The 25,486-nt window shown below is 36.6% G+C and overlaps 1 protein-coding gene and 1 pseudogene across 8 annotated transcripts in view; one reads left to right on the top strand and one right to left on the bottom strand.

The window, feature by feature from the left end:
* The window catches only part of ARAP2 (ArfGAP with RhoGAP domain, ankyrin repeat and PH domain 2), a 200,516-nt gene that overhangs the window by 141,163 nt on the left and 33,867 nt on the right, over positions 1-25,486 (bottom strand). For all 8 annotated transcript variants that reach the window (XM_036908436.2, XM_036908437.2, XM_036908438.2 and 5 more), the window contains exons 7-8: positions 6,387-6,456; positions 225-345 (exon numbers count right to left, since the gene is read on the bottom strand). In XM_036908436.2, the coding sequence (XP_036764331.2) occupies positions 225-345; positions 6,387-6,456 (191 nt within the window). The remainder of the gene's footprint in view (positions 1-224; positions 346-6,386; positions 6,457-25,486) is intronic.
* LOC130683776 (protein MIX23-like) lies at positions 12,689-21,119 on the top strand (annotated as a pseudogene).

Genomic DNA, 25,486 nt, shown 5'->3' on the forward strand with positions numbered 1-25,486 from the left:
TGATATAATATTATATGTCAATTATACCTCAATAAAAAAATCTAAATAAAGAAGGTGGTATAAGTGGAATTCAAGCTCAGTCCCATTAAAAATATATAAAATAAAGATTTAAAAGTAATATATTTAAAGATTTCTTGACATTTCTGGCTCAACTGGTTTATTAATCTTCTGATAAGTCAGAAATTAATGTTAGTGTTTTTATAAGGATAAAGAAATAATCTTACCTTCTTTTTCTACTCTAAAAACAAAAGTTCTTTGCATTGTAACAACTTCAAATTTGTTGTCTCCTTGAACTCGTACCGTAGATATAGCAGAAAGGGGAATTATTCCTTTTGAATACTTCTCCTGTATTAAAGAAAAAAGATACACAAGAAGGCACATTAAAATGAAATTTTCTTAATCTTAAAAAAAGAATGGCACAATATTTCCAAGTGCTTCTCTTTCATAATTTTAACTTAATTTTTTAAAATTATATACAAATAGTATATGTATCTTCATATGCATTCAATACATTTAAGGAAAACATTAAATGTCCCTTTCAAGTGAGATGTCTTTTCAATTTTCTCTTCATCTGGAATTAAAAGGGAAAGAACAAATACAAATAGTCACACTAGATCAGCAACATACACCCCCAAAAAACAGCAGTATGTTCTTTAAAACAAGTGGTCAAAATGATTTTGTGGTGTTTGCAGGCCTCTGCTGGCCATAATAGGTATTGTAGCTGAACCATTTCAAAACTACTGTTATTACATACTGTGAGCAAGAAGAATGTACCTAAGAAACCAAACTGTTGGATTTTATCAATTAATCTTACTTCTCAAAGCTGTGAATATGAATATCCTAATCTCACAACTGCATGACTCTACTACATTTTCTTCTATAATGACTAAAGAATAAGAAAATGTGGATTTGGCTGTTTGCTACTGGCATGTGTATGTGTATAACATATCTTATAATTTTGCTCAGAAAGGTCATTCTTAAGACTCTTGGTAACTTTCTCAGTATTCATTTTCCTGGACCCTCCTAAAGCATTTAACATAATGACCACCCCACAATTTCAATTATTTACAAAGGATATGATATGTACTGTGTTGAAAAGAAAATTTAAAGAGTATTTATATGTTCAAGGAGCCTCAAACTAAAAATCAGTTAATACAGTGACAGAAAGTTTAAAACTGAATACAAATCATAGGCTATAGGAGTACAAAGATGGAAATTCTCAATCCTGCTTAAAAAGGTCTGAGGTGTTTTCACACCTCATATATAAAAAACCTTAAGTTTAACCGAATAGGTAAGTTGGTGGAGGGCCATCCTGGCCAGAAGACTGAATAAGGGAGGTATAAAGTAGAGAAATTGAGGAGCTGCAGAATAGAGTTAAAGAGATAAAGTTGAAAACATACATCACGGCTACATCAAGGAAGGTCTTTAATATCAAAAGAGCTTGAATACTTCCTTATGAGGTTTCTTCTACTCTTCCCTTTCAGAGCATTATTCATGGAGCCCTCATTTTTTAGAAGATCCCAAGTATCTGAAATAACCGGTTAGGAGAAGAGGTACTACAAACCATTCCATGCTAAGAAAAAGGACCAAGTTCATATTCCTCCCAGGAACTAAACTCCAGCCATTCAGAGCAGATGAGTGAAAGACAGTCACAGTCAGAGCTGTGGAGACCTACAGGGAGGTTTATCTTCTAAGGGAGAAGATACACTATACAATCGTGGTCTTCCCTCTTGGTGCTTTGACAGTTTCTTCTCCACTGCCTCTGCTCCAATCTCCCATCCCTGACTTGATGTATCCATCAAAATCCTATCCTTTCTTCAATACCACCTTAAATACCAATGCCATGAAGGCTTTCCTGTCTTCTCACACAGACAAAATCTATATACCTGAACTATGACTCAGGAAGGTGACTGGGAAACCTCCTAGCAAAAGAGAGGGATGTCAGTTACAAGGTAACTTTTAATCTGCTTATTTTCCTTTTTTTAAAAAAAAAAACTCCTTAAGAAGAAAATATCTTCTTACTATTTCAACTATCAATTTTAGGCAGAGCATTCTAAAATCTGTCCTTCCCTAATTTCGGTCAACTCCACCTTCATATTGCAAGCCATCAACAGTGCTCGTAATTGTCCCATAAGCCCCTCAAACCTTAAAACTGAATTATCTCCTGAAAATGTACCCTCCTTCTATATCTGTCCATGCAAATGTCATTCTTCTAGTCAGTCCATCATTATGGAATAGTCTCTGACTTGTGCTGACTTTTAGGCCCACATATCTTGGGATTCTCCCCTCATGACCGTGTCAGCTTGTTCCCCGTCACTCCCTGACTCTTCCCAGACACATTACCCTTCTTCAGGTTTCCTGAACATACCATATTCCTGCCTAATCCAGTGCCTATGCATACTCTGTCCTACAAGGAATGTTTTCCATACACATCTTTACATAGTTACTGCCTCTACATCCTTTATATTTCAACATAAATGTATGCTCCTGAAAAAAGCCTTTACCGCCAGTCTCTTCCTCAGGCCCACCCAGGTAGCTAATCCTAATCTGAGCTAATTGAAGCCTATATGTTTCCTTCAGAGCAATTACTAACTATAATTAAAATGGTGATTTTTCTATGTTCTGTGTGACCATTTGGTTAATACAGTCTTGCCAAATGACTGTGGGTCATATGTTTATTTTCTTCACCTTTCACATAACTAGTATTGGATAAGTATTTTCTGAGTGAATGAATTCCTTCATAATTATACCAAACTCTGGTAGCTTTTTTAATGTTTCTAAATTCATTTCTTAACACTTCCACTGGCCTATATAGTCCACATGCTGATAAATTAATGTCTGATTTACTGCACTCTCTCCTGATCTGCTTCCCTACATTCAGCTTGTTTTCCCTCTAACCTTTCTTACATATTATCGTTCAAAGGTCATAGTTGGAGAAAATAAAAGATTCATGGAGGTGGATAAAAGGATGGGTCTTGAATTCTGCACGGGGTTCTGATGGATGCCAATAACTAGCAAGGTTCAGATGGAAGAGCAAAAGTGTGGAGGTGAAACCAGAGGAAAGATTTTCCATGCTCAAGTTTCCCATGGTGTGTACCCAGACACTGCTGAAAAAAGTTGGACAAAGAAAAACAGGACATGGCTGGCTTAAAAAAGGAAACCCAACAAATGTAGGGGGTTTGCAATGCAATACAGGCATAACTAGACCTATAAGTGCTCTAGGATTGAGGGGAGCAGAAGAATGTCTTCCCATTGTCAGGCAACCTCAGACATAGGCAAGGTCGCAGAACCCCTGGGCACAGAGTAAGGACCTCTCTGTCTGTAAATCTGTAGTGGTTGACCAGACAGTGAAAACTCTAGAATGCCCAGTCATTTACACCTTGTTTCCTAGGTGATCCATTCTCAAATTTTAGTTTGCCTAAGTATTAGAAGAGCTTATAAAAATACATCTCTAGATGTATTAATATTTCCTGAACAAAATGTTACCATGAACCCATTTTTTCAGTAGGAAAAACAAACAAACCAAAGAGTATTATAGGGAAAGAAACAGGAATTTTAAAAAGAGTTTTCCTTACTCGAGATGTCTTTAAGGTGATTAAAAAGCAATTCCTTAAAAAAAATAATAACTCACATGTCCATAATATATTTAATAGGTAAGTAGTTATGGAAGAGTAACAGAAAAATAATACCCCAGAAGTGACCAAAATGCACTTAACAAGCTAAACACTATGTCACTTTAACCTCAGGAAGTTGAAGTTTCTCTAGGGACTCATTTATAATCTATTACGAGATCCCAAGATAAATCTCAAACTTTTTAACACTGTATAGTTGATTTCACATTTCCCTTCTAACAACATACAGCAAAGACAATACGGACAAGAGAAAAAAAAACAGAACAAAACTCAATGACAACAGGCTCAAAATGACTGCATTTTTCAAAGTGTAAAATTTTCCATAAGGGAAGAAATTTTAAAGCATCCCTTGAGCCTGTAACACACAGATATGTGGGTCAAGTTTGTCATTTATCTTCCACTTCCCAGACAATGAAACGACTGCAGGGCAATTCTGCCCACAGCTGAGTGAGAATGGGGGTGAGTTAGATTTGTTGGCAGAGAATAAGGTATCAAGGCTACTGGGATGATGCCATTTTCAGTAATACAATGAAAAAGTCTGTGCAGAGACATGATTGAGCAGAATTGAGGAAAGTGGAAGAAAACTAGCAAAAAGTCTGCACACTAATGCCTGGAAGCTCAATCACACGCTCCTCAAGTACACATGTAAACACTGAAAGACACAAATGTCCCGTGCTTGACCACTAACACTGCACCCCAGCTAAGACAGCAGCTAAGGCCTTACCTATGCCTTCTGGTCAGTGGCCTTGAACCCCCCCTTTTCCCAGTCCACCCATCCATCCCTTTTGTCAGAAGGGTCACAGCAGAAAGTGTGTCTCCTTTTAGGAAACACCCATCCCAGTGTTTTTGTTTTTTTTTGCCAAGATGAAACAATCATCAGGATAGTAAAGAGATTAAATGCCAAAGGAAATAATAATTCGAATTTTAAAAAACTCAGTGTTAAGCTAAACAATTTGTAATAATTCATGTTAACACTAACTTTTTAATCTCAATTTCAAACCAGGGCTGCATCATTTTTACTGCATCAGTATCTAAAGATATGAGACGCACTCATCTCCTTACAGCAGTTGAGATGAACTTTTAAAGAACAAACAGAATGAGTCCAGTTGGACAGAGAAACTAGAAATTATCTCTCCCAAAACGGGATAAGGATACTACCACCAACATGGCTTCACAGCATGGAAGACTGTCACACTCCTGCACAGATTTCCTCTTCATTTCAATCCAACCAGGGAAGGGCACAGGTGCTGAAGAAAACCAGCATTTGGGGTCCAGCAGATACAGAAACCACACTGTACCCACCCTAGGTATACAAATCATCTCAACATTCAAATGTACAAGCAAACTAAAAAGAGTAGATTAAGACACAAAATCAACTTTTAAAGTAATATTCATCCCAACATCTTAGCAAACTTTAAGAGATGTGTTTAACCTATTTGTTGCTTTGTCTGGATCATTTCAAAGTGAAACCAAACAATTAACATTTCTCTAAATTTTCACTATCCTTAGTTGCAGCCTCTATATAGTGTGTGTTACTTTCTGTCTAAAAGCATATACTCTTCTGTCCTGAAACACTGAAAAATCAGTATATGAAAGGAGTCTAAGTCTCTATTCAGGCTACAAATATCAGCAGTAACAGACAGTGGGAATCTCTAAAAAATGAGAAGATAATGTTAGATTATAAGCTATAAATAAAAGAATGCGATTAAGTGCTAAATGAGTATGTTAAGAGTAGTCTATACAGTTAATACTATAAAATTATCTGATGTTAATTAACTAAAATATAGTATATTTATTAGTTCCAACTTTCCATTAAGGAAATTTTCAAACCCAGAGAAGTTGAAAGATTAGTACAAGGACCACTCATATGTCCTCTACCTAGATTTAACAATTGTTGACATCTTCAGTTTTTGTTTTATCTGACTATGCATGCATGCAAATGTATGTATTTGTAAATATAAATACAGAGAGAAATAGGTAACATTTAAAAAACATCTGCAGATTATGGGACTTTAATCCTAAATATTTCAGCCTACTTCTTGGAATAAAGATATCCTTAAACCTAATGCAAAAGACATGACTAAAACAGCATCATATCCTTAAGACTTAACTGCCTAAAGAATATATTGCCACCACTTTCATATCAAGATTTTCAAAGAGCTGTAACTCCAAACAGCCTTCTCAGCTTCATCTCGCCTAAGTCTCCTTCACATACTCTATTTTTCAATCAGAAAAATACTCAGTTCTACCATACACTTATGGTGGAATTGATTTCCCATCTGGGCATCTTGTTCTATCAGTTTGTATACTTTCTAGTTTCTCTATGCACAGAAATCCCTTCTTTAAGCTCCATGGTTAATGAAATATCATGCAAGAAGCCTTCTTGGTTCTTCAACAGTACCTTCTAGAATATAAAGTTGATCTCCTTGCTTTGTCATTTCCTATAATAGTGTAGTTTTACAAACATTCCTTAATGCTTTCTAGGACAGAGGCAATTTCTTATTCATCAGTATATCGCTCATAGCAATTCCTGTAGTTTGCAGAACACAGTCAATAAATGATTATCAAACTATAAGTTTTAGAACACCCCAAATTTTATATGTCAAGGAAAAGTTAAGCTATGAAAAGAATTAAGTGTTTTATCACATGTTGATAATCCAACTCCTATTTTTAAAAACCAGATCATTTGCTGAGTGTACTAAAGTGCAACTAATGTAAGTAAAGCAATCTCTGAAAACCATGTAATGTGCTTACCTTCTCATTATTGTAATAAGAAATGCTAAGGCCATCAAATTTCACCCATCTCTTCTGAAACATACGTTTTCTGCAAAACATATGAAATTATTGTTGTTGTACATTGAAGTAACATGAACATGGATTTTAAATACATTTGTGATATAACTGTGTGAGTACATTCCTATGTGCTGTTAGAACAATAAGCTATGACAATGTACAATTCTGGCATGGTACATGGGGAATGTACACTGCCACTTTCTTAATCAGTTGATATTGGTATTTAAATCCATGACACTGTTAACAGTATTGACATCTACCTTATAAGGTTGAGTGCAAAACAAAGTTGGTCAGACATGCTATCATTGCACCCCACACTTCCCTTAATGGAGGTAATCTTTTAGTGAAGACAGTATAAAATTTTATCCCTCATTAAGCTTGAAACATTTATCTTATTTTACCATAATTTTTGCTTGGGATCATGAATAGTATTTTTTGCTGAAATAACAAAACTTTTGTCAACTGGGTTTGCATATGTTATCAAATAAGCTGAAATAAAAAACAATGAAACAATGGTCAAAAAAAGAGGAAATGATCAAATAAGCTGTAAAAGCCCTGTCTAAATACCAGTTGCAGTCATCCAAAATCCTTTGAAACATAAACATTTTTTTTTGTTTGTTTAAAGAATCTAATAAAAGGAAAATGCAGTTTAAAACGGTTACTGACAGAAGAAACAAAACAATGTAACTGCATGTTTCCTATTTAGGCAGAGAAGACAAAAAGATGTTTTCTGACTACACAAGAGAAAAGTGAAGAACCACTGATACTTGGTTTTACTTTGCTTTGTTTCAGCCCCCTTCCCTGAAGTCAGAGGATTCTAAAGGCTTTGATTATGTGAGTCCCTACCTGGCTCTTGGAGTGAACTGGCAATCAGGGTACTTTTAGCCCTTAACACAGATTATATATGAAAACGAACTTCCTGTTTTAAAAAGAAAGGCATTTCTAAACAAATTGGTCACACCCTGTCTACCCTTTCCTTTTGCAGTTTCTAACATATTTAAGGTAAGGAGTTGGTATAACTTTCTGTGGTTTTCAGAAGGCTTAAAGGTAGAAAAAGAACTAGTGTGAAGAACTTGTCTTCCCAGCTGCTTCCTGAGCACCACACAGCTCTTACTAAAGTGAAATACAGTGAGCCTCCCACATGATTGTTAGCCCATTTATTCTGCTTAAGATAAAATTGGAGCAAATATGATCAAATAGAGAACAGTTGCAATGGTTCATTAGAAGTGCATACATTTTCACATATAAGCATTGAATTAATTATGAATAAGAAATGTAAAGACCATAAGATCATATAACCAAAACTAACTACTCAGCTCTCTTTCCATCTTATTCCACCATCTTTCCACTTTTTTTAAAGTTAGTCTTGGTCTACAGTGCGGTTTTTCAACATTGCAAAAAGCAAACAGAGCCACAGACATCTAGTTTTTACTTCCTTTACCCAACCACGGGTTCTTCAAATTCCCAGCATTTAAAGTTAATAGTAAAGAAATATGAAGCAAACACAATAACTCTAACTTTTCACTCATTTCTTGTTGGTCTTTGTCATACTTAGAGGCAAGTAAATAGCCACCCTCTCACACAATTTCAGCAGTGACTCTGTAAGTGAAGATTTTGGCTGGGCCCCCACCCACCTTACAGTGTGAATGGTAGTAAACTAGAGCTCAGCAGCACATATAATCTTCCATTTCAGAATCAACCTCTGCAGAGAGATAAAGGCCTTAGAACCTTCCATTATCCTTCTCCCTTTGCTGACTTCTCCTTATCTTCTAGAATTCTACCTAAACAATCTACAGACATCCCTTCCCAAGGACCCAGTCTAAAACAAATCACAAAGTTATTCCCTCTCAAAGTAACCTCTCCTTTTCTTCATAACACTTAACAGAATATTTAATTATATATATATATGTGTGTGTGTGTGTGTAATATATGTATATGTGTTTATATACACATATTTATATTTACTTGCTTAATGTCTGTCTCCCATACCAACCCTTATGTTACAAGAACAAAGTCCAAGAATGTAACTTGTCCATTATACCGTAAGCAACTATCACTGAAACAAATATGGCACTAACAAAACAATCTGTTGAGTGAATGAGTGACATAATTAAACATAATCCCTTTATCAGCAAGAGGGCAAATGACTCTCAAATGACCAGCACTCAATAATTTATCAGCATCTTTTAAAAGAAAGGTTGGCAGAAGGCAGGAAGACTCCTAAAAATTCAGAATTAAATTCAGTGTTTCAAAACCTGCCAAAGCATAGAGTGAAAAAAGGTTCAAAACCTACTTTAATATGTATTACTTAAGATTGTTAAATTGTAGCCACTTGGACTCATAAAGCTTTCTTATAATTCCATCACCATCTGGAGAGAGTTTGAGGTCTGAGGCATCATCAAGGAACTGAACATACACATTCACAGAAAAATGAGAAAGGGAGGAAGGAAAGAAGACAGCTTAGAGACCAAAGATGCCACCATCTGACTAGCTACATCTCTCTTTCCTCGGGCACTGACTACAGAGGCCCAGGGCAAGTGACCCCAATATATGTCACCATGGCATACTGAATTGAAGCGACTGGAGAGGCAGGTGGTACAGGAGAAATATTCTGACCCTCCTCTGTCCCCCACTACCACTAGGAACCAGGACATAAATCTCCCATATGAAATGCACCCTCCCTGCACCCAGAGGGGAGAAGGTTTCCTTACCACCAAAGACGGGGAACTGAGAGCCTAGGAGACTACATAAACAAGTCCTGTTAGTTTACTACTAATTTACTACTCCAGCCCAAATACTGTTTATTTAGAATTCCTCCCAAACAGAAGCTCCCAAACCTGCCTCTTTGTCCTGTCAATTCCTCACACATTTATTGTCTCTTCATCTAAAATGTATACAAACTGCCCGCCTGCCTTGGTCATTTCTTTTGGTCTTGATTTCATTATTGGGCCTCCGTAAGTATGTAATAAAACTTTACGTCTTTTTCTCCTGTCAATCTCTCTCATGTCAATTTAGTTCCTAGCCCAACTCGAAGAACCTTGCAGGGGAGAACCTGCCAAACATATTTTATCTGTGGCTCTCCGAGCAAAGCCACAACCCAAACCTCTGCCTGTGACAGACTTGGCTTCTTAGGTCATCTCCCATTTCAGTGTTCCCAGCTACCACACAGCTACTAGATGTGTTCAGGCACTTGGACTCAATATTTTTAAATATTATTAAATCTCTCCAATAACATATGGAGAGATAGGTAAACAGGACAAATCCCAGCCCACAATGAAAGGGGCTGAGAGGCTATACAGGGTGTAGCCACTGAGAACAACCGGCCCACAGGTGGGCAGAGCTACTTTACAATCTGACCATTAATTTTACTTTCACCATCATTCACTCATCTGATTCAGCCATCAAATCTCTGGGTGCCTTCTGTGTGGACACCATCCTCTAGCCAGACTGCCTCCTAGGTCTAGACTTTTTCTTGCCCTGTGGCCTTCTCAGATGCCATCTTCTCTGCTGGGAATGCTCACTGCCTGCTCCTGACATGGCTGGCTCTTTGCCCCCGAGATCTCAGCCTGAAAGTCAGTTACTCCAAGCAACTGTCCCTGACTACCACACAGCACTTTCAGCGACCCTTGGTCTCTGGCTCCATTTATATTCTTAATGAGATTTTTGTAATTACATGTTCCTTTTGCTTCAACCATCTCCTATGATAGATACTGAGATAATTTGAGTGTAGAAATCATTTCCAATTTGTTTATCAATGTAAAACCAGTGACTACCATGGTCCCTAGCTGTAGCTCTAATGGGAAGGGGGCCCCCTCCTGGAGCAAATCCCACTATGAATCCGGTGAAACCAAAGTAAGGTAAGGGGAAGGGCAGGTTGGGAGAAACCATTTTTCTCTCTTGCAGTCACCTGACTTTGCTGGTGAGGCACGGCTCTGTCCATACCTCACAGCTAGCCATGCACTCTCTTTCCTCTGCCCGCCCCTTCCAGCAAGAACTTCAGGGGTGGGTCCTTGGTGATCAGCATATCCCAGACCAATTACATACCAGGAATGGTGGGGAGGAGAGAATGGCGGTTTTCTCTCCACTCCTCGTCCCAGATCAGCAGGAGGCTCTGCAGCGGTAAACACCTATTGATATGTAAATGAACTAAGGCTAGGCGGGAGATTCTGGAAATTCTGCCATTTACCTCACACTAACATATAAAATGTGCTTAATATTCAATAAATAAATGAACATATTTTTGATTGAAAAATGCTTACTCAAATTTGTAGTATTTATATATTTACATAATATATACATATACAATATACAGACATATGGAAAATGAGCACTACTAGAACACTTCACTCTTAATGTCACCTTTTTCCTTTTTTTCAAATACTAAAGATCAGATTTTTTTATACAACAAAATAAAAGTTCTGTAAATCTACCTATTAGAGTCTACAGAAAACTTGAAAAATTCATCATTCATTTCTATGTAATTTTAAAATACATTTTAAAGTTAAACATTTAAAAATATACTTCTTTAAAATATATATATGTGACATGTTCTTATTTAAAAATACAAATTAAAGATGCTTCTAAAACTAAACATTGTTTAATCTATTTTGCATATTAAACATGTCAACATTCAATTAGCTGTTTTCTGCATGTGTACTTCAATAATGAAGTCTAATAACTGGTTAATTAAAGATAAGAACTTACACTCAGATCTTTTTTATAAGAGTATTCCCCTTTTTAGCAAATGGAAACTTGGATTTCATATTGGTAAACCCTAAAAATTAAATCAAAATTTCAACTTACATAATAAAAGGATGAGCTTGATGTTTCTAAATGTCAAAGTATAATCTTAAATTAACAAATATTGATGAATATTAAATTCTTAAGAATTATTTTGTGCAAGAGCTGAATATTTCTGTCATGTATTTATAAAAGTCTATTAGATACATAGCAACTAATTCCACTGGAATTATGTAAAACTAAGCTACATATAACTAGAGGTTGCTAAAGTACTTTAAATATTTTATCTGGTGTAAGTTATGCCTTTCCCTTAAATTTCTCTTAACAGTTTAATTTGTTTAGCAAATGTTCAAGAAAAAAAGACAAAGTACAAAAATACAATGTCTCTCTAGCCTGTGTTCCTAATATCACATGACACAAATTAGATCTGAAATACTGGTGAATTATTACACAGAGATTTTAAAGCCTCAATAAAGAATTTATTTGGCTCAATAATCTTGGTAATAAAAATGACACATAATGCTTTGTTCTAGGCACTACTATATAAGGCCTATACAAACATTAATTCATTTATTCCTCTAAACAACCATATAAGTAATATTATTATTTCCATTTTACAGGTAAAGCACAAAGACACTTGTAGGTTAAATACCTTGCCAGAGTTACACAACTAGTAAAGAACATATCTAGGAGTCCAACTTAGGCAGGTCTGGTTCCAAAGTCTTGACCACTATGCCAGAGACTCTATTACATTTTATAGCAAGGAATTCTGGAAATCCCTTCAGGCAGTGGTAACATTTGACCTCTACCCATTTTATATGTGAGTTCAATTCTGCCAAGTGCTTCAGATTTCCTTCAGGATAATAGGAAAAGCATACATGAAACACACTAGCCCAGGTTTTATCCTCTTGATTTTAGAGTTCTGAAGGGAAATATTTGAGAACCTTTTTTAGAATAATTTATAAGACTCGTGCAGTGTTATTGAATGGATTTCTATAAACTCTTCCCTTAAGCTCAGGTAGGGCAGGTGGTATAGTTTCAACTGTTTTCATAAATACAGCTTCAACACCTGGCATCAGTTTGTGCTGTCTCAAAACTGTATGTCTTAAAAATTCTTTTTTAATAACAGTATATATACAATTAAATCTATATTTATGAAGTACTCATTAAGAGGTACTCTTGTTTAATATCATTTCTAAATGCCAGAAGTTTTTGGTTTTATTTTTTTAAGATTACATCTTTTAGCTAAAAAAAAATTGAACATAATAACCAATGATATTAATCTGAAGAGGCAGAGGCTGATAAATTGTCACCTTTAAATATCACACAACTGGAATGAAACTTCAAAGTCACTAAGTCAAATTTATGACTTTTATTCACATATATGCCTCCTATTTTGTTTTCTATTTGCCCATTTTTATAAAACTGAAATTTTATTATTTCCACACCTTAACACCTTAGTCAACACTTAACCCACACTGCCAAAAATGTCTTTTCTTGACATTTCTTTGTGATCCCAAATTCTTCAAAAACAAAAGCCCCTCTGCTCTAGGGCTGAGAGGTGCCACTTTGGACACCTTTGCTCTGCCGTGATTGGCTCATGGCTCGTGACGGGGACTTTGCGTTTGTCCGATACGGCAGTGCCCAGTGGCAGTGTGAACTGTGAGGAGTTCACCAAGTTCCAGGAATTACACTTAAGGTGATGAGGATGACTGATAACAGAATAGTACATGAATTAAACACTATGGTTCCAACAGCTTCCTTTGCAGGGAAAATTGATGCTAGCCAACCTGTAAACAACTTTGAGTCTTTCATGGCGACTCAATTCAGTAGAGACAGAGTAAAAAAAACTGTATACCTCAGACCTCATCAGTAGTAAAACACCTCCGAGAAGAGAGAGAAGAGAATTTGGATGCTTTATTGTTATTAAAGCAACTGAGAAAAGAACAAAGTTGAAATGGATGCAGTCAGAACTGAATGTTGAACAAGTGGTAAATGACAGGAGCTGGAAGGTATTTAATGAACACTGCCGAATTCACTTCAAGCCTCCAAAGAATGAATAAAAAGATATATATTTTTTAAAAGGACTGGGACATCTCATAAGAGCTAGCATGACAGACATCAACAAGGCGTGTTCCCTAGGATGATTTCTGAGCCAACAGTCCAAGACCTTTTGTTGATTTCAGCCCTACTTAGCCAAGACCTCAAATATAAATAATTCTGATAATTATGGAGAAATCAACTGCTATTTTATATTGATTAAAAATAGTAATAATAATAATGGCAGGGGTGCCAAGGTGCTACCTGTGCAGCACGCCTGGGAAACAAGCAACCCAAACTAAATGTGCTTTCTTAGGAAGCTGTAGGATGATGAAACTGATACATGTAATTTTTTGGTTACCTCACAGATTTTTTAGTTCTGAGGAAGAATTTGGGGATGAATGGATAAGTATATAAAAACTAATAAAAAAAAAAAACAAGGGAAACTAAAGGTTGCAAATAAAATAATTTAATCATAATATGCTACATAGTTCAATTTGAGTAGTATTTACAAAGTCATAAGAGCATAAAACTAAGTACAGATATAACCTGAATATTTTATGCAACTAGTTAAAAGGATGATAGGAACAATACGTATGTCAAAAGAGGAGCTGGGAGGGTGGCACAGTGATAAAAGTGAATAAACATTATATTCTATGGTTGTACCTCAATAGTTAATTACTAACACTGAAGAGTCAGAGTCTGTATAAAAATATTAAGATACACAAAGAAAATCCTAAATGCATTGAAAGTGGCTCCCTCTTGTGATAAAGAGAGAAGGGAGAAAAAGTTGCTAATTTTCTTAATAAGTCTTATAGAACTGACACTTTAAAACTATGTGCTTTTATAATCACTGAAACACATCGTTTTGAGTTTCATGTGAACTCATGATTTCTTTACCTTATTTTTGCCAAGGTCAGCAATGACTAAAACTTACACTATCAAAGGTCACCTGAAATAAAGCAAAGCTCTTTTGAAGACAAAGAGAACTGAGGTTTACAGAGCCCCAGTTAAGTATCAAGCCCATCTTACCTAATTTTCCAACTTATCCCACAGAGGACATCTTGACCTCACACCTTTATGTAGCAAATGGAGGTTCTGAGACATTGAGTTACACAGCAAATGAGCAATAGCTTCACAACTTTAACTTCAGTTTGTCTTTTCCAACACCCTCATTCATTTCTCTACAACTAGACTGACTGAATGAAATTAGCCATGTTGTTTTAATAAACAATAAAACTTGGAAAAATTTTTCCTTTAACTACAAAATACTGAAGTTTTATTTGCTTGGCACAACCTTCCCAAGTGATGTGTGATTTGAGAAGCAGTTAGCTAATTTGCCAGTATAAAAAGATACTTTTGTATCAGAGATTTAAGATTCAATTTTAAGTTCAACAAGGTGACTGACACACAATAACCCTATTCAGATAAAGACTTGTCAGCTTCCTACTACATTTGCTTTTCACTGAAAGACCAGCCACAAGACTTCATTCCCAGGAGACTTGCACTCACACACCTGTCTACCAGGGTGGGGAATGGCTCCGCTACACCAGCCCTGGGAACTCTGGGCACTGACTGGGAAATTAGTCATGCAAAGGGGCCCCAACAGGATAAGATCTCAACTCCCACTAAGCTTCTGGCTTTTGGGTGATCTGACTCCCAACCACTGTCTGGGGTTTGACCTGAATATGCTTTGCTCAACCTGAATGTACAACTCACTGGTAGTTTCTCCCTGCTGGTCCTAGAGCCCAGCTTTGCATCTTCTATAAAATAACACCCACCGACCCCAGCTCGTAGACTTCAGTACCTCTAGGTATCACCTATATCAGTGCCTTTCACTCTCTGTAGCCAGAAATCTATTTGACCTATTAACACTGGTTAAAATATTATCCATCAAGGGCCAACTGGACTGCTACTTTTCCTTCTAGAAGGTCTTAAAGGAATGTTTTCTCAATCCCACTGTTACCTCAAAATTCTGTACTCTGTGGACCTTTCTGCACCAATTATTACAGACTGTCTTTTGGCTTAATTTTTCCTTCATTTTTCTTCTATCCTAAATGGCAGATAAAAGAACACACACATCTTGAAAAAAAGATAGTGGAGTAGGAAGGTAAGGCAGAAACCTCCTCCCACACACACACACCAAGGAAGACAGGCAAAATAACTAAATCTAAAGAAGACCTGAAGACTGCAAAACATACTGCATACACCTGGTGAAGAAAAGACCACACAGAGAAGGGTAAAGTGGCAGGGCCACAATTAATCATAACCCAAGCCCTTCTCCCATCCCACACCAGAGGTGGGAGGAAGAGGAACAAAATGGGGCAGGGATAGGCACTCAAGAATTCTGCACACCTCACTCTGGAGATCTGCTCTGGGAACACAAGTCCACATTGCACTGGCATGGACAAAATCAAAGTTCCTATGGCCAGGATTCTCAACTGACCCTAGTCCACTTGCTCGTTACATATGTGTGGGCAATACATTGTTATTGACTCTCTCTCTATATAAAAAGCTCTACCCAGTGCTCAGGCTTCATGGCTGCAGGAGAGCAGAGGCTGGAGTGGGGGCAGCAACGAGGACAAAGACTGAGACAGCTGTAGGGGCAGAGAGGCCCAGAGGCAGAAACTGGCTTGCTGCATGCGGACTTGCTCTGAGGTGGATGGGATTCTAGTGCTTGACCTGACACTGTGGGAATAAAGTTGGGCATAAACCCTTCTTCAAGATCATTCCACTGTCATTATTTGGTCTCACCAAATTTAGAGTGAACTTGCCTGGGGCTGAAACCCACTGGCAAGACAATTTGGTTCTGGTAATTACTGGGGCTGCACACCAGGGACAGTTGGAACATTCTAAGATGCTAGAACTTCAGCCACTTACAGAGGACAGGCATGCTCCACTGGTCTACTGAGACGAAAAACAGAGGCAGCAGTTTAAAAGATTTGCCAGCAGCAGAAGCAGTGTCAGAAGGGTGAGGGTTAGAAGGAACCCTTCCCACAGGAGAAAAGACAGGTGGATGATAAATCCCCAGCCCTCCCTCAGCACAACAGTTCGGGCATTCAAGGGAGTCCCAAACACTCCATCCCCTTCACTGGTGGGTCAGTCCCATGGTGCATCCCTGCACACCACAGGCGCACCAGCTCACTTGATCCAGCAGTGTCAGACATTGCTGCCTGGGAGGCAGGAGGTGGCTGTCCCAGCTTTTCAAACCCTGTCTCAGCATAGCTGGGAGGCTCCTGCAGGAGCCATTCCCAGAGCTCCTTCCTCTCCGCAGGCAGCCAAGCTAGGTGCCATCCCAGAGAATGCAACTGCCACACCCACACCATTAACCCAAAAGCCCCGCCATCCATCACCCCAGGAAAGACAGAGGGAAGCCCTGCCTACAACAATCCCAGCAGAAGCTACTGCTCTGATCACAAAGGGCCTGCTGAGGCAAACTGCAGAACTCAGTGGACTGAGATAAACCACAACTGGCTGGCAGACAGAAAGGCAGTCCTGCCTTTTTCCCATTAAGAACAACTGGGTCTCCACAGTAAAGGAGAACCAGGCACTGGAGAGTAAAGAATCTTGAGCTTCTGGGCACCACAGGATGCCTCCTTCATAAAGCTATTATTACTCTATAGTTCAGGAAGCATAGCAGAGCAATCTAATACAAAAGAAGAAACACAGAAACCTTGACAAAATGACGAGACAGAGGCATATTTTCCAAACAAAACTACATGATAAGACAGCAGAAAGAAGGCTAAATGAAACAGAGACTACCAGGCTTCTTGATATAGATTTCAAAGTAACAGTCATAAATATGCTCACTGATCTGCAGAAAAGTAATGAAGATCTCAGGGAAGACTTCAACAAAGAGATAGAATAGTTGAAAAAGAGCCACTCAGAGCTTAAGTATACAGTAACTGAATTAAAATATACAATGGAGGGAATGAATAATTGATTAATGCAAGTAGAGGAGACAATCAATGAGACGGAAATTAGACGGCAGGCAGGAAAACAATGAAGCTGAGAAACAGAGAGGAAAAGAATCTCTAGGAATGAAAGAATGCTATGAGGGAAGGAAAGAGACACTCAGGTTATGGAAGCACAGAGAGCCCCTAACAAAAGGAACCCCAGGAAGACAACAACAATACGTATAATAATTAAAATGGCAAAGTTTAAGGATAAGGAGAGAGTACTGAAAGCAGCCAGATAAAGAAAAAGGATTACTTATAAGGGAAACCCCAACAGGCTATCATCAGATTTCTCAGCAGAAACTTTATAGGCCAAAAGGGACTGAAATGATATATTTAATGTACTGAAACAGAAGGACCTCCAAGAATTCTCATCTGGAAAGACTATCATTTAAATATGAAGCAAACAATTTCCAGATAAACAAAAGTTGATGGAATTCACCACCACTGAGCCAGCATTACAGGGTATGTTAAAGAGACTGCTATAGATGGAAATGTCCCTAGGGCTAAATAGCTTTCACCAGAGAAAACAAACCCAAAGTAAAGATAGTAGACTGATTAATTACCAAGCAAGCACAAAACCAAAACTACACAAAAGAAGCAAAATCAGCCACACATAGTATCAGTCAAGGGATACACAAAAAGTGCAGATTATGACATCTAATACAGAAAGTCTGGATGAGGAGGAGGAAGAAGAAAAACAGAAGTACCTTTAGTTTAGAGTGTGCCTGAAATAGAGTAATCAGAAATTTTAGATAGATTGTTATATAGTAAGGAAGCTATCCTTGAACTCTTGGTAACCACAAAACTAAAGCCTACAATAGGTACACACACACACACAAAAAAAAACTTTTAAAGGAAGTTCATTCACAACATTAAAAAAAACCTATCAAATAACAAGAGAAGAGTATAAGAGGAAGAAAGGAACAGAGAGGAGCTACAAAAACATCCAGAAAACAATTAATAAAATGGCACTAAGTACATATCTATCAATAATCACCTTAAATTAAATGGACTGAATGCACCAATCAAAAGACATAGAGTGGCAGAATGGATAAAAAAACAAGACCTATCTATACGCTGCCTATAAGAGACCCATTTCAGACCCAAAGACATACACAGACTAAAAGTGAAGGGATCAAAAAAGATATTACATGCAAGTAATAAGGAGAAAAAAGCAGGAGTAGCAGTACTTCCATCAGACAAAACAGACTTTGAAACAAAGTAACGAGACAAAGAAGGTCATTACAATGATAAAGGGGTCAGTCCAACAATTGGATATAACCGTTATGAATATCTAGCAACCAATATAGGGGCACCTAAATCTGTAAAACAAATGCTAACAGAATTAAAAGGGGGGATAGAGTGCAGCTCATTCATTGTAGATGACTTTAATACAGCACTCACATCAACAGACATCAACCAGACAGAAAATAAATAAGGAAACAGAGGCTCTCAATAACACATTAGATCAGATGGACTTAACAGATATCTACAGAACATCCATCCCAAAATAGCAGGATACATAATTTTTCTCAAGTGTACACAGATCATTCTCCAGAACAGATCACATATTAGGCTACAAAAGATACTTCAATAAATTCAAAAAGATTGAAATAGTATCTGCAACTTCCCAGGCCAAAATGGTTGAAACCAGAAATAAATTACACAAAGAAAACTAAAAAACCTGCGAACACATGGTGGCTAAAGGAGATGTTTCTAAATAATCAAGGGATCAATGAACAAATTAAAACAAATCAAGCTATAGAAAGAGACAAATGAAACCAAAAATACAAAAGTCCAATATTTTTGGGACATCTCAAAAGCGTTTCTAAGAGGGAAGTACATAGCATTACAGGCCTACCTCAAGAAATAAGAACAATCCCAAATAAACAGTCTAATCTGACAACTAAAGAAACTGGAAAATGAAGAAAAAATGAAACCTAAAGTTAGCAGAAGGAGGGATATAATAAAGATCAGAGGAGAAACAAATAAATAAAGAATAAAGTAGACAAAAATCAACAAAACCAAGACCTGGATCTTTGAGAAAATAAACAGAATAGACAAACCCCTAGCCAGACTTAAGAAAAAAAGAGATCATACAAAGAAACAAAATAAAAAATGAAAAAGCAATAGTCACAACAGATACCAAAGAAATACAAAAAAAATTAATAGAAAATTCTATGAAATATTATATGTGAATAAATTGGATAAACCTAGAAAAAAATGGACAAATTCCTAGGAAAATTTAGAATTCTAAAATTCTAAAAGCTTCCAAGACAGATCTAGGAAGAAACCGAAAATTACAAATTGAACAGACCATTTACAAGCAACAAAATTCAATTGGTAATCAAAAAAACTCCCAAGAAACAAACTCAAGTACCAGATGGCTTCACAGCTGAATTCTATCAAACATTTAAAGAAGAGCTAATACCCATCCTTCTTAAAGTATTCAAAAAGAAGAAAAGAAAGGAATACAATACTTCCAAACTCATTCTAAAAGGCATCACTCTGATACCGAAAACAGACACTACAAAAAATAAAAATTATAGACCAATATCCCTCATGAACATAGATGCAAAAATCCTCAACAAAATACTAGCAAACTGAATTCAAAAATACACCAAAAGGATTATCCATTAAGACCAAGTGAGATTTATTCCAGGGATGCAAGGATGGTGTAATATTCATAAATCAAAGTCATACACCAGATTAACAAAAAGAAGGATAAAAACCACATGATCATCTCAATAGATGCTGAAAAAGAATGAAAAAATTCAGCATCCATTCATGGTAAAAACTCTCAACAAAATGGATATAGAGGGTACGTACCTCAACATAATAAAGACTATATATGGAAATCCCAGAGTAACATCATCCTCAAAGGCAAAAAACTGAAAGCTTTTCTTTCCTCTAAGATCAGGAACAAACCAAGGATGTCCACTCTAAGCACTTTTATTTAACATAGTACTGGAGGTCCTAGCCACAGCTGATAAGATAGGTAAAAGGCATCCAAGATGATAAGGAAGAAGTTAAACTGTAACTATTTGCAAATGACATGATATTATACACAGAAAATGACAAAGACTCCACCATAAAATTATTAGAACAAGTAACTGGATTCAGCAAAGCTACAGGATAAAAAGTTAATAAACAGAAATTTGTTGCATTCCTATATACTAACAACCAACTAAAAAAGGGAAATCAGGATAACAATTCCATTTACAATTGCATCAAAAAGAATAAAATACCTAGGAATAGACCTAACAAAGGAGGTGAAAGTCCTGCACTCTGAAAACTAAGACACTCATGGGAGAAATTAAAGAAGACATAAATAAATGGAAATATATTCTGTACTCATGAATAGAAAGAATTAGTATTGTCAAAATGGCCATCCTGCCCAAAGCAATTTACAAATTTAATGTAATGCCTATCAAAATACCAACAGCGTTTTTCAATGAACTAGAACAAGTAATTCTAAAATTCATATGGAAGCACAAAAGACCTCAAATAGCCAAAGCCATCCTGAGAAGAAAGAACAAAGCTGGGGGTATTATATTCCCTGACTTCAGGCTACACTACAAAGCTCTGGTAATCAAAACAGTATGGTACTGGCAGAAGAACAGACCCATAGATCAATGGAATGGAATGGGGGTCTAATTATAAACCCACACATAAATGGTCAATTAATATATAAGAAAGAAGTCAAGAATATACAATGGGGAAAAGACACCCTCTTCAATGACTGGTGTTGGGAAAACTAAACAGCTACATTCAAGAGAATGATACTGGATTATAGTCTAACCCCATATACAAAAGTGAATTCGAAATGGATCAAAACCTGAATGTAAGACATGAAACCATAAAACTCTTAGAAGAAAACATAGGCAAAAATCTCTTGAACATAAGCATGAGCAATTTTTTCCTGGACATATTTCCTTGGGAAAAGGAAATAAAAAATGAATAAGTGGGACTACATCAAACAAAAAAGCTTCTGTACAGCAAAGGACTCCATCAGCAGGACAAAAAGACAACCTACAGTACAGGAGAATACATTTGTAAATGATTTATCCAATAAGTGGTTAACATCCAAAATTATATATAAAGAACTCATATACCTCAACACCAAAATAACAACCCTATTAAAAAAATGGGCAGAGGACCTGAACAGACATTTCTCCAGGGAAGAAATATAGATGGCCAACAGTCACATGAAAAGATGTTCCACATTGCTAATCATCAAGGAAATGCCAATCAAAACCACAATGAGATATCACCTCATACCAGTCAGAATGGCTATTATTCAAAAGACAGGCAATAAGTGTTGGCGAGGATGTGGAGAAATGGGAACCCTCCTACACTGTTGGTAGGAATATCAATTATGGAGCCCTTGTGGAAAGCAGTATGGAGGTTCCTCAAAAAACTAAAAATACAAATACTATTTGACCCAGTAATTCTACTTCTAGGCATTTACCCAAATAAAACAAAACAAAATCCTTGATTCAAAAAGGTATGCACCCCTATGTTTATTGCCACATTATTTACAACAGCCAAGCTATGGAAGCAACCTAAGTGTCCATCAGTAGATGAGTGGATAAAGATGTGGTGCATATACACAATGAAATATTATTTAGCCATAAAAAAAGAAATCCTACCATTTGCAACAACATGGATGAACCCAGAGGGTATTTCACTAAGTGAAATAAACTAGGCAGTGAAAGACAAATATTGTATGATTTCACTTATTTGTGGACTCAAAAACAAAATGAACAAAATAGCGGTAGACTCAGACACTGAGAAGTGACTGATGGTTCCTTGGGGGATGGACTGGGGTGATTTGTGGGGGAGAAGAAGGGTATGAAGAGACACAAAAATTCTGAATCATAATATAAGTTGGTCATGGGGATAGTAGTACAGCATGGAGAATATAACCAGGGATTCTATAACAGCTTCCTATGTTGACAGATAGTAACTGCACTAGTTGGGGTGAGGATTTAATAGTAAGGGTAACTGTGACACCACTGTGTTGTATACTTGAAGCCAATATAAGAATGTATATCAATGATACTTCAGTAAGAAAAAAACACACACACATCTTGCTTGCCTTTGTATTTCTCCAGAAATTCTTAAGCATATTAACGTTCAAGTTGCTGAGTTAGCCTCAAATGTTTAGCTTCTGTCATCCCTGGCTCACATTACCACACAATGCTTCTCATGGTTAAAAAATTAATAATAACTTTAAAAAAAATGGATAATTTAGCTGAGTAAGTAATAAAGTCCTAAAACATCTTGTCAGGTAAAATATGAATTCACTGCAGTTTTTATAAATATGCTCCATGAGCACACAAACATCTGTAGAAAATAACAAGTTAAAGAAGTCAAAAGGGTTTTTCCCTGTTGCAGATATTCTTGGATATTTCAATATGTGCATCTCCTAGAGGGGTACAGCACATTCACACATTTGGTTTTCTTTACAGCAACTGACAGAACTCTTGCTCTGAGTTACATATTTGGGAAATGCTGGAATAAATTATATCCAGTCCTCTATATTTAGATTTGCTGAAAAGCTTGAGCTTATTAGTAACAGCTAGGAAAGAGGAGGAGGAGAGACTTGTTTTTCTATCTCAAAACCCAGTAGATTTGTTAAAGCAATGACATTTATTAAGTTTTTAATCTTCCTGACCTATTTGAAACACTAATAACAGATACAAGTCCAACATTTTATCAAGTTTCATCCATACACTTTTTTCAAACTGATAGTATCAGACTACATTATATTTCAATCATTCAAATATTTAAATAAGTTTTCACACTTTAAGCTCAACTGGAAATGTTTCAATATTTCTTTAGTTGCAAGATGTTACACAATTATTTTCTTACTAAATATTGGGCAGTTTTCATACATTGTGCATTGATTCAAAACTGGTATTTCCATTTCAAAAGCAAATAGACCATCATGTGAATCAAATCCAGATTATGAATTTGATTATTTTGTTTAATGTCACTCATGACTGAGGATGGTTGCTATTTGGAGAAGCATAACTGAGAGTGGCTATTTGTTTTTGAACAGTGCTTTGACAATATGTGTAAGTATCTTTAGGTGGGAAACAGAATTATAAAAAAGAACACAGAGTCACTGCTCTGTTAACGTACACCAGAACTGCCAATGGCAACTGCAGATTTTCAGCTAATACAGTGTCTAGAGTTTAATTTTTATTACAAATTTCCTATAAAGAAAAAAAACAGCTGTTTCAGAAAAATTAGAAGAAAAAATTATCTCTAATGCTAAGCTTTTTACTGATTCATTCAACAACAAATAGTAAGAGCACCTATCACATGCCAAGCAATGTCCTAGCTGCTGTGGATACCACAGTAAACAAAAGTCAGTAGAGAGGACGATCCCTATGGAGCACATATGAAATAAATAAATCATCTAGGATATGAGGCCTGCAGAGGAGAATAAAGTAATTAAGGAAGTGATGGGAAAGTGAGGGAGAGAGACAGTGATAATCTTAAATTTGTTGTCAAGGCCTCAGTGTAAAGGAGACACAGGGCCAGGACAAGCCTTGTTGCTCTCCAGGTAAGAACATTCCATATAGAAAGAAATACAAAGGTCACCAAGGAGGGCACCTGCTTATTACTTCTTTGTTTAACAGAATAAATAGAAAGCAGTTTCCCTGTTTTGTAATCAAGTTATAATATTCTATTTGGGACCCAGAAGAGACAGAGGAACCTGGTATAAGATTTGAGTTGACCATGTAATCTGTTCTATGCCTCTATGGCCCACATGCCAAAACTGGTCTGTTATCTGTGTTTATAATAAAGTTTTATTGAAACATAGTCTCATCCACTTGTTTACATATTCTCTATGACAGCATTCATGCTATAACTGCTGAGTTGCTGATCTCCCACAGAGATCATATGGCTATAAAGATTAAAATATTTACTATCTACCCCTTCACAGAAAGTTTGCTGGTACCTTCTCTATGGAATTCAGAATGCCATCTAAATCAGTGCTACACACACCAAAGATACATGTGACCATGAGTTAAACAAAGCTCTGTAGCCTCTACATAAGGAATGGGTTGGCATCACTTTGTCTATTTAGTGAATACATTGAACACCCTCATAATAATCTAGAAAGTCTAATTAGGAAAAGGAAAAATTCAGATTGTACATCTGATCTGATAAATTCATGCTTCTTGGCCAGTCCCACATATTTCTTTTAAATCAAAGCAATACAATCATGTAGAAGAGTTCTGTTTTTTTTTAAATTTTTCAGTGACATAACAAGCTCCTTTGTTTAGCTTCCAATCTCCATTCATCCTGGTATCTAGGAGAAAAACTTTTCAGCCAGAAAACTCAATTATTTCTCCTAAAATGAAAAAATATAAATCTAGAAAACTTACAGCATCTAACCTTGGGCAGGTTCAGAGTAGGAAGGATGGAAAGGCTGAAAAAAGAGAGAGGGAAAATATCTAACTCTCCCAGAGGTGACCAATAATGGTGAAGCTTTCTCAGTGTGCCTGCAGCATAAACATACCAATCCTGTGAAGAGCAAGGTACCACCAGAGATCATGCAGGAAACCACAGCTGCTAGGGGCTCTGTTCCTAGTGTCCGCTAAACCTTCTGGTGATACTTTAAGACAGCACTAGGATGTCCCAAAACACTTTACAGAAATGAAATATTTGAGAATATTCAACCTCATTGTCTCATTCCACCAGTGTACACATTTGACTGCTGACTCATACTTCTGCCATTTGAGGATGCATTTACAATAACACTAACAGCTGATGAAAAGTAGGCACAGCTGACTATTTTGTCTTCTTAATGTAACCAGAAAGGAGTGAGACAAAATAACTGACACTAAGAAGGACTCTGCTTCTGTTCATTTCAACACCCAATTTGCTGAAAGGATACAATCACATAACATATTAACCATATAAGTATTAACCATTAAAGTTGTTTTGTCTGTTTTGTTTAGGTGGGAAACAGAATTATAAAAAGAACACAGAGTCACTGCTCTGTTAATGTACACCAGAACTGCCAATGGCAACTGCAGATTTTCAGCTAATACAGTGTCTAGAGTTTAATTTTTATTACAAATTTCCTATAAAGAAAAAAACAGCTGTTTCAGATCTGATAAATTCATGCTTCTTGGCCAGTCACACATATTTCTTTTAAATCAAAGCAATACAACCATGCAGTTTTTGCATTCTTAGGAAATGTAATTCCTGCTCTCAGTAATCAACTTATGCTTCTGGTAACATTTTTATTAATAAAAAGTACTTTAGTTCAAACCAAGGCTTCTAGAAATGATGTAC

This window comes from Manis pentadactyla, chromosome 5 (genome assembly GCF_030020395.1).
Source record: "Manis pentadactyla isolate mManPen7 chromosome 5, mManPen7.hap1, whole genome shotgun sequence".
In the NCBI taxonomy this organism is placed as follows: domain Eukaryota; kingdom Metazoa; phylum Chordata; class Mammalia; order Pholidota; family Manidae; genus Manis; species Manis pentadactyla.